The following is a 10,990-nucleotide window of genomic DNA, read 5'->3' as shown; positions in this document are numbered from 1 at the left end:
CTAGATATATTAAAGATAACACAGAATATCTGTGCTATTAAATAAACTACACGTGCAAAGGGTACAGGAGATACCTAGATTATATATTTAAGACATGGCTCTACTACTATAAAATACTATATCTCTACTATAATACAAGAAAGAAAGAGGCAGGACTAGTACTAATATTATTATAATATAAAAAAATACCTAACTAGGAGCTAGAATCCCTAGAAGGCAATAAACTAGCTTTACTAGGATTCTTAGTAGTAATACAGCAAGGATAATACCTTAAATTATTAATCTAGGTTAATAGATGGCTAGCAAACACTATAATTAACTTAAGAGTAACTAGTAATTTTATAAACCCTAAATTCATAAACTTTTATAAATTACTAAATATAAGGAAGAAAGTTCCTACGCTAATTAATAGATTAAATAGCAAGAACCTAGGAACTCTTAAACTAATAATTAAATCAGTACTACTACCTATAATAATATATAAGAAACACTATAAACTAAGTTTTAACGTGACCCCTTTAGGCAAGTATAATATAGTATTAAGGATCCCGTGGCTCGAGGATTATAACCCAGATATTAATTAAAGTAAGAAGATATTCTAATAAAAAAAAAATACTTATAAATAAAAAAAAAGGCACTAGTTAGGGCTAGTAGCTAGTAATATACTTAAAATAAGGTTAAGCAAGTAGTTAAATAACCTGCAGGAAGGTTAATACCTAGAGGTAATTATATAACCCTAGAAGAAAAAAGTCTAGTTATTTCTATTATTATAGTAATAAAGCAGCTATTAAAGCAAGTATAGCTAATAAATATTCCTAGTTAGGCTACTAGTAAAATAAGATAATATTATAAAATTATTAAAAATAAAGGAAGAGATAGGGAGGAAGCTTAGTAGCTAGTAGTAGTTATAAGTAATACTAAGCTACTCTAGAAAGTCCTAAAAGAGTATAGTTAATTTCAAGATATTTTTAAGAAACTTAAGAACCCGGCGCTACTACCGCACGGGCCTTATAACCACACTATACCTATTTAGGAAGGAAAAGTATTAGATTACTAACAGATAATCCTACTAAATAATAAATATAATAAATTACTAAAAGAATACATTAACACTAAGGAACCTATTAGGATTATTAGAAAGTCAAAGTCTCTAATAAGACACGGGATCCTATTTATCCTAAAAAAGGGAGGAGAGGAGTAACTTTATATTAATTACTAACTACTTAACAACGCGATAATTAAGGATTAGTACCCTTTACCCTTAATTAATAGTATCTAAGATAGGCTACACGGGGCGAAATAGTTTACAAAACTTGACATAACCAACGTATATTACTATATTAAGATTAAAGAAGGAGAAAAATAGAAGACTACCTTTAGGATAAAATAAGGTTTTTATAAATACTAGGTTATGCCGTTCGGGCTAACTAACACACTAGTATTATTCTAATAATATATTAAAAAGGTACTATAAAAGGTCCTGCCAAGATGCACATGCATGTACATTAATAATATTATTATTTACTTAGAAACCTTTAAATAATATATACTAGATATATAAGAAATACTAGCAAAGCTATAGAAAGCAAATCTTAAATACAAGCTTAAAAAATATAAATTCTATATTAAGGAAACAGAGTTCTTGGGGCACTAGATCACCAAGGATAGTATCTAAGCAGAAGCATCAAAGGTCAAAGTAATTTAAGAATAGCCTATGCCAAGGAACCTTAAAGAACTATAATAATTTATTAGTCTACTAAACTATTACTAATACTATATTAAGGGATACACTTATAATATAAAACCCCTGTTTAGGCTATTAAAAAAATATTCCTTATAAATAAACAAATAAGTAATAAAAGGCTTTTAAAAAAATAAAAGAAAAGCTAATAAACCTACTAGTTCAGAAATAGCATAACCCTGCTCTACTTATAATAATAAAAACAAATATATTAGACTATGCTTTAAGAGTTATAATAACCTAAACTAGAACTAATAATAAGAAAAAATTAGTAGCTTTTTATTTAAGAAAATTTATACTACTAGAAGCAAATTATAATATCTATAACAAAGAACTACTAGCTATTATAATAGTATTCAAATATTAGAAAATCTACCTAAAAAGTATAAGATACTAAGTTATAATTAGGTCTAACCATAAGAATCTAACTTACTTTATAATAACTAAAGTATTAATAAGAAAATAAGCTAGATAGGCCGAACTACTATCACAGTTTAACTATAAGATAGTATACTATAAAAGGACTAAGAACGCGCAGGCAGACGCCCTTAGCTAAAGGCCGGACTATAAAAATAAAAAAAAAAATCTAAAACTAGTGATCCTACGAGTTAACAAAGATAGAATACTTAGAAACAACCTAATAATCCTAGCCGTAATAATAAAAGTTAGCAGACTAGAGGTCCTAGACAAGGTTAAGAAAATCTTAAAAAATAATAAGCTTATATAAAAGATCCTAGAAGTATTAAATAACAGGATTAAGTACTAAGACAGTATAATTTAAATTAAGGGATTAATCTATATTCTACCTACACTAATTAATAAGATTATTTTATTATATTATAACAGTCTAACAGAGGGACATTTCAGTATTAATAAAATATGTGAAAAAATCGCAAGAAACTATTATATTAAAAATATAAAGAAAAAAGTTAAAAGATATATTAGCAAATACGAAAGCTATATTAAGAATAAGCCTGCGAGGCACGCTTTATATAAGAAATTACAGAACCTAGAAGTACTAATAAAACTATAAGAATAGATTATAGTTAACTTCGTGGGTCCTTTACTAATTATAGTATTAGGAAGGGATTATCTCGCAGTTATCATAGACAAACTTATAAAATATATTTACCTAGTACTAATAATAATAACTATAACCACAAGAAACATAGGTCGCCTATTTATTAATACTATTATTATAAATTATAGCATACTAAAATATATTATATTAGATAGAGATAAATTATTTATTACAAAATTCTAGAAGTTAGTTATAGACTAAATAAGGATTAAGCTATAAATAACTATTATATACTAACCGTAATCTAATAAATAAATAAAAAAAGTAAACTAAACTATTAAGTAATATCTGCGATATTACGTGAATTATATATAAGATAACTAGGAAGATAACCTACTAATAGCCTAGTTCGTATATAATAATTTAGTTTATAGCATAACTAGTATAATACTTTTTAAAACTAATTATAAATACTACCTAAGTATATATAAGGAATTATTATAAAAAGAGCTAATAGCTAAGGAAGCTAACCTCTTTATAAATAAATTAAAAATAATCTAAGCCTAATTATTAAGAGACTTAGAATTTATTAACATGCAAATAGTAACCTATTATAATAAGAAAAGATCTAAGGGACCAGATCTAGAAGAAGGGGGGAAAATCTTCTTCCTATAATAAAATATTAAAATAAAATAACTAAGTATAAAGCTAGACCACGTCTGCTTAGGACTATTTAAAATTAAGAAGTAACTAGGACTAGTTAATTATTAACTAAAGTTATTAGCTTTAATAAAATATATATACCTAGTTTTCTATATCTTATTATTAGAACTAGTACTTATTAACGCTAAACTTGCTAAATATATAAAAATTAAAAAAATAAATAAAGTAGAATACAAAGTTAAAAAGATTCTAAACTATAAACAAGTTAGCGGCAAAACCTAATACCTAGTAAAATAAAAAAATTATAATACCTTTAAAAATACCTAGGAACCTATCAAGAACCTAACAGGTTACTAGAAAAAAGTTTAAGAGTACTACTAGGGATCTTAAAAGTAAAAAAGTCTATATTTTACTAGAATATTAGGGACCTAATTATTTAAGTTAGACTAGCTTAGTCTAATATTATAGCTAGCTAAGTAACTATAACCTTATATTTATTAGCTAGGTACTTAAGTTTAAAGTAATTTTTAGTAGTTAAAGGATCCTCCTTATTTAACTAATTTATTACTATTATATTATAATCTAATATCTTAGCACTATAATCTTTAAGGAATTTCTGTTATTTCTAAAGGTAAAGAATCTTTAATATTACCTTTTATATTTTTTAATTATATTCTAACTAGACGCGTTAGGTTTTTTCTAGCTTAAAAGCAAGCCTTACCTTATCTTAATTAAGATTATTCTATTTCTTATTACTATAAAATTATTTCTCGTATTTCCGACCACGACAAGTACACAACATATAATTTCGATTTTTCAAATTTATAATACAAGGAATATCGCGAGTAAAGTAATAACTACAAGACTGTTTAACAGGGGAACCTTTAGAAGCAATTATATTAGCCTGCTGACAGTGTTCTTAGTAGTAGTTATACTTAGGAGGCATAGTAAGCTATTTTAAAGAAGAAAAGGGGGAACCAGGACTTACGGGTGTGCGGGGGGTCTATAATACTTATACTTTCCGGGACGAAAAGCAAGAAGAGGGGGAGATAGTATTAAGAACCTAGCCAGGCGGTCTACACGGCAGAATAATACAGGCTAGTAATATTATAACAAGATAATAGTATCCCAGGACACTATTATTAAGAAAAAAATATTAACAGCCACAGAAGATTACGCTATTATAATATTTAGGCCCTTAATATATTAACTACCTTTAGTATTAGAATAGACCTAGTAATATTAACAAGCACGAATAGATACTAACTATTATATAACAGAGCTTACCCGGCGAGACACTTATAAAGAAAAGTCACGTGCGTATATTATAGCAAAGGACTAAGGGAATAGTATATTAGGATAGTACCTAGGTACCCGGTTAAAGACTATAAAGATAGTATACTAGAATAGTATACTAGCAAAGGATATTTAAAGATACTTATTACTATTATATCTAGTCTTACTTATTTTTCGTGATTAATATAAATTATTATCTTAGAGTTACCTTTAGAATAGTAATATACTCGTATGAACTACTCTACAGGTATCCTATATATAGGATACTTAGCCTTGCCTACTTTAACTAAGCTTAACCCTAACCGTAACTAGTCCTTATACTAGTTAGATATAAAGCTATTTAGAGAAAGGATTAAGTAAGTTAAGTCAAGCGTTGCGAGCTTACGAGAGGTTACCAGGGTTAGGAAGAAGCCAGAGGTCTGTTCTTCCGTAACAGTTACCTAGTTTTATCTAATAGGTGTATAAGCCGGGTTATACTCCTTTAGGATAATTTTTACTATCTCACGGACGCGCGAGGGCCTGGGGGGGGCTCCACGAATATTAAGAGATACTATTTATGCTATTAAAATATTTTCTTAAGCTAGGGATAACCTATACTAGTGGTTGCGAAGTTCTGCCTGTAGTTAAAGACTACGGAGTCTTCCTACAAGTATATTCGGATAAATATTATAATAACGCGCCGCGGGCGCAATTTTCGTATATTTTTTGTTTTTAATATCTTGAATCGCGCATTAAATCCTGCCTTCCTACTTAATCAATTCTTGTTTTGATTTACGCCTGAATGGTGGCATAGTGGCTGTTGAAAGTTGAGGGTGGAATACGCGTTGGGGGTGGTGGAGAAAAACACACCGGCCGCCCGGATGCACCGGCCGCCCGGGAATTACGTTAACTAACTAGCTGATTGTGCACTATCCATGAACAATTACGACTGTTACTTTACAAGGAGCAACTTTACTGTGTAATTAAGGAAATGATGATTCGTATGAGGATAGGCCATTGCAAGTACCAGCCGGATCGGCGGTTTTCACTTGCATCTTTGAAAATGAAATTGTTCAAGGACAAGTAGGTACGAGCAATCGGGCTGTCCAACAGAAGTATGAAGGTATCACCAAGGAAAGGCACATCAGAGAGAGTATTAGAGCGCAGTCAAGGATCAATCAGCGAGAGCAAGGTACAGGTAGAGCTATAAAATCATGTAAGAGACAGTGATCATAATTGGTGCAATGCAGATGCAGAAACGTTTTCGAGACAACAAGGAAATGCAGAACGAATGTCAATAAGTGTCGCACTCTAGCGAGAGCTGGACAGTAAGCAAAGGAAGTTAAGAGGTCAGGTTTGACCCATGACGCTCGATCGATCTGACAGCCAGTCAAGATCAAACTCATCAATCATTTCCTCGAGCTTGCGGGTTTCCTCCTCGTCGCTGTCGTAGTGGCTTCTATCGAAAGTGCCGGTGCTTCCGCGCCAACTATCCGGGTGATAGGGGGCTTCTGCGGTGCAAGGACGCCCATTCTGCCTGACTGAGTACTCTGATGCGGATGTATTTGTTGTTGAGGAAAAGGACCGTCCGGTAAGAGGCGGCGTTACGTTGTTGGGTAATGATACCGCCGACGCTTGAAGTAGACTGGATAGATCTTGCTTGACGCCGACGTCTAATGCTGCAAGAAGAGCAGCCTGAAGAATTTTGTTCTGGCGCTCGAGGTGCTCGATGCGACCTTCGAGTGAGGGATTCGGTTTTGGTTCTGGTTCGCGATAGCCATTGGAGTCGTAGGCATGGTGGTCGTTTGACCCGAGTTGTGACTGGGAGGTCTTTGCGAGGCCTCGTCTCTTCATTGCTTGGGGTGTTGGAGGTTCTCTGCTGGCTGTAGCGTGTTGTTTCTTCATCGTCCGTCCCCTCTCTGAAGCGGGTTCATCCATGGCAATCGGCGCTGGTCGGTCTCGATTTCGCCTCCCTTGAGGCTTGCGCGGGGGTTTCCAATAGCATTCTCCGACTGGGCCCTCGTCATCAGAAGATGGTAAAGGCGTTTCTGGCCGATCAACACCACGCTCTGTTGATTCTCTCTCAGGCTTGACCTCGTTTTGTATACTGTCTCTGGGATATATGCGATGATTCCTGTTAGAGTTTGGACGTGTCCGGTTCTCAAAAGTTTCAATCGTGGCGGGTATCGTAGCTGCCGGCGACCTACAATATCTTCGGCTGGGGAGTGTGTGTCGCGGAGGGTTTGATGGAGGAGGGGCCATAGGAGGCGGTGATGAGGGTCCCGGTGAGATCTTTCTCTGGTAATGCCGATAGGCTTGTCGGGAATCAACTCGGGGAGGTAGAGACAATTGATTCTCCTTCTTGCGCTCTGGTTGTTGTGTCTTTGACTCACTGCTTGAGCTTTTCTGATGGCGGCAACTAGCAAGGTCTCTCATGATGACTGAACGGACCTTGTCCTCGCGACTTCGGCCTGTCTTTCCTGTTTTTCCAAGTGAGCCACGACGAGGCTGGATAGGTGCCGGTATGATCGAGGGCTTGGGTCGAGTTGCAATTGTATCTTGAGGACTGTCAACAATTCGAGGGAACGGAGAGTCGCGGCCTCGTGAAGATCTAAGGCTGTTTTCCGGACTGCTTGGTTCCAAAACGTTGATATGCGGCGGCAGACTAACTGGCGGTTCCGGACCTGCATATTTTGTCTCAGGTTGGGGTGTTTGTAAATCTCTTGGTACATCCTGTGCTGCTTCCCGAGCGCCAACGCTCTCATTTGATGGCTTGGGTACAATGGGCAGAGGTTTGGCTGGAGCAGGAAGAGGGAACGCGTCAATGGCGCCTGGAGGTAGAGACGAATGGCGACGGATATATTTCGCCTCTATCTCCCCGGTCTCACGACTTTCCACGGCACTCATCGGTGGCTGCTTTACTTTCGTACTTGTAGGTTGTTCCCTTGCCCGCGCCTCCGGAGCATCCTCTCGGATCTTGGGTAGACTGCTTGATGACGCTCTCGAGTCTTTATGGTCTACCTCAACAACAGAAGGCAAAGATATAGTGCTCTGAGAGCCCGGAACTGGAGAAAGAGGTTGACTTGGGGTTGACGATCGGGGGGTAGGGATGCGCAAGACCGGTTTGCTTGATATGCGCGGGGGAATCGTATCGGGGAATAGCTTTAGGATGGGAGTCGTTGGTGCCGATGACCTAGGGCTCGGTGACAGGCTGGAAGGAGATTTTGCGAATGTGCTTGGGGTGCTTAATTTCAAATCTCTCGAAGGCCGATTTCCGAGCTGTTTAATGTCAGCATGTCCAATTTCATGACTTCCACTCACGTGTGAGTAAGAGCTCACCTTATGGTTCTCGGTGGCGATCGGTGATTGAGCCGGACTGTTGATGCGGAGTGAAATAGGCAAGTCTCTACTACTCTGACGACTGATTACCGGGCTGGGGCTCGAAGCTCTGGCAAATTCAGATGGTATAAAGGAATGCGGTACATCATTGGCAGAAACCGGCGTTGAGGGTTTCAGCTGCTGTTCGCTTGGGGAAGGATAAGGAGCAAGGTTGGCATCATCAAACTCAGAAAAGTTCACATGCGCGTCAACAAAACATGCAAGGTCACGGAGGTCGAGCGATGACACCTGACTACTCGCCTTGGAGCCCGGTTCATCTCTCCTTTCAAGCGGGTGTTCCAGCCATGGCCGACCAAGAGTCTCGATATCACGTTTCGATTCCGACTTGAAGCTGAGATTAGAAAGAGATCTGGAGCTTGACGCAGCGGACGCAGCACCTTTTCTGTGCCCCCATTTGCGATATTGGGAACGTGGGAAGGAGCCATGCTGTTGAAGCGCTGCTAGTTGACGAGTCCCTTCTTCACCTTTGCTCTTTGATTCTGATCCCTTCTTGGTCCGGAGGGCCATCTTGAGGCGCCTCTGTCCTGCCTTGAACATGTCCTTTGCTCCGGTCGATTGCGATGGTGCTGGTGCGGATTGATGGGTTTGGAGGAATCGGACGATTTCCGTGACGTTTTCACTGCTTGGTTGCGTCTTTGGCTGCTCGGTCGAATGTATATCGTCTGCAATCGAGAGGTATTGCTGGTATTTTGGCGCCAGAGCCGACATGGTGTACGTGCGTTTGGACGATTGTGAACTGGGCCGATACGTTGGGATTGTTGGACCCGGCGCCTCGAGGGTCCGTTCAAACGCGTTGTTCTTCTGCATCATGGCTCGCAGCTGCTGTGAATGGTGTTGTATCAAGGTCAAAGGCGAAGTTCAGCGTTCGATAACATCCGACGGAATTGCGTTTGTTCGAGGTAAAGAAATAAAGACTTCATACACAGAGCTCCTTCTCGGGAAATTTCCCAGGGGCAGAGTCGTTTGCCAGAAATGTGCTCAGGCCATAGACGCCATGGGATCGGGGGCACAGAGCTCAAACAAAAACCAAACGTGAAGAAGCCAAGAAATTGTGCAGAATGTAATGGGGAGTCGGGAGGTATCTACGAGCAGCTAGCAGATGGAAATGCAATTCCAAACATTGGGGACTAATAGTCTCTCCAAGAGGAAAAGAAAAATTTCCGGACAAGAGAAATTCAGGGTCATTGGCGTTTAAGAAGGGTAGGCTGAAGACCGCTCAGATGTCAAAACCATGTAGTCGGGAATATCTTTCGTCGAATTGGCACGCATTGGAAGAGTGCAGCGTGCTGCAACACCGAATGAGGGCCGCGGCTCGTTGTCGATAATTGAGAGATAAAGTCGGACCAAAGCAGAGCTATTCCTCCGTGCTAGGATTCGAAGCCACCAAAACCAAGAGGGGAAAGGCCGAATCCGAGGAGCGCTGCTCGCAATGCACAAGCAGTGGATCTATTGATCGACTGAAAAGGAAGTCAGCCTCGAAGTGGGCATGGCGGAAAAAGTAAAGATAAGAAGAGACGTTGAGGGGCGATCCTCAATCCGCAGTTCGACGACTAGTTCGGCTAGGGCTTTGACTTTCGATGAGCAGATGCGGTGGAATGATATAACGGATGTGCCTGAACCATTGCTGCACCATCCGAAAGTTTGCCTGATATAGTCGACCGGAAATCCAGCACAAGATAGACTTCTTTGCTCTCTGACTCTCCCGCCTAAGCTCGTTCTTTGAGTCGTTTCAGTCCCGGCCTGTTCTCCATCAATCACCCATCTCTCGCCCCGCCTCATTATTCGGCCGACGCAAGTCTCAAAGGGACGGGCTGGACCAGATCCATGAGGGTGAACCCCAGTCCATGGGATTGGAGAGACATTAGTCTGGCAGTTGTGCAACCTGTAATTGCGCGGCTGTTCCTGGGACGTGCTTTCAAGACATGGGTGTTCCTGACTGAATCGACGTAAGGGATATCCGGCTAATCAAATTGAGGGCCTGGAAATTATTAGGCATGACATGATACGCGATTTTCGATTATTTATCTGTTGTGTCTGTACGGCTTCTGAGAGCAACTCAGTTGTGATCCCAAGGCAGACAACGGACTCTGCCGATTAGCATAACGGCTTGGGCAGACGAGAGATAATCTGTGGATCAGAGCGAGGAGGCGATCGGTGATCGGTGACAGCTTTGGCCATCGCGGAGGCTGAATGGCCAGACCAAGCCCCGGTCTGCCAGACGGGAAAATGGACAAACACGGAGGTGAAGCCAATGGGATAGTTGCAGATCAGCCGGTATTATGGTATGGTCGTCAATGTGACAGATGCACACACGCAGACAAGACACAAACACCAACAGGAGCAAACCCAGGAGTGGAGCGAGAGTCTGAGCGAGGAACCAAGAGAGCAAAAGAAGAAAAAGAGGCTGAGAGAGAAGAAAGAATTCTGACAGGTCACACCTGCACAGCACACACACACTCTCTCTCTTTCTCTTCAAATGTTCAAACTTCAAAGAAACCCCCAACCACAGCTTTCAATAGGCCGAGTTTGACAGTCCACTACTATGGAGTAATCCAGCTGTCAGTTTCTCACTAGTACTCTCTCTTGACCTTGTGCACACGATCTGTTCAGCGTTTGCCCTGTTGGGTGTTGCCTCGTTGCTTCGCTTTGTACAGAGAACACTCGGGCCACTCCACGCCAGTCCCAACTAGCGATCCTATCGAGTCGATCAAGAACAAGCTAGAAGTCTTTTTATCAAAATATCAAGGAAGCAAAATAACGGTGAGCACCCAAAGTGGGTTCAAGTTGACATTCATTCTCAAAGACAGACTCTGCAGTTTCATCCTTCCTCCCTCCTCCAGAGTCCAGCCTGGTTGCCTTCAGAACAAATACGTCCCAACTCCAATGCAATC

The 10,990-nt window shown here is 39.4% G+C and overlaps 1 protein-coding gene across 1 annotated transcript; it reads right to left on the bottom strand.

Annotated features, from left to right (window-relative positions):
• Positions 1-5,752: 5,752 nt before the first annotated feature.
• On the bottom strand, positions 5,753-8,807 carry BJY04DRAFT_233259 (uncharacterized protein; the record flags this gene model as incomplete). Its single annotated transcript, XM_073719935.1, has 2 exons — positions 5,753-7,979; positions 8,022-8,807. The coding sequence occupies 2 exons, from the start codon at positions 8,805-8,807 to the stop codon at positions 6,051-6,053; spliced, it is 2,715 nt and encodes a 904-aa protein (XP_073564664.1). The 3' UTR covers positions 5,753-6,050.
• Positions 8,808-10,990: the final 2,183 nt, after the last annotated feature.

Source organism: Aspergillus karnatakaensis (assembly GCF_047715665.1).
Source record: "Aspergillus karnatakaensis strain CBS 102800 unplaced genomic scaffold BJY04scaffold_95, whole genome shotgun sequence".
Classification (NCBI taxonomy): Eukaryota; Fungi; Ascomycota; class Eurotiomycetes; order Eurotiales; family Aspergillaceae; genus Aspergillus; species Aspergillus karnatakaensis.
The sequence above is the reverse complement of the archived record's forward strand: the minus strand, read 5'-3'. Positions and strand labels throughout refer to the sequence as shown.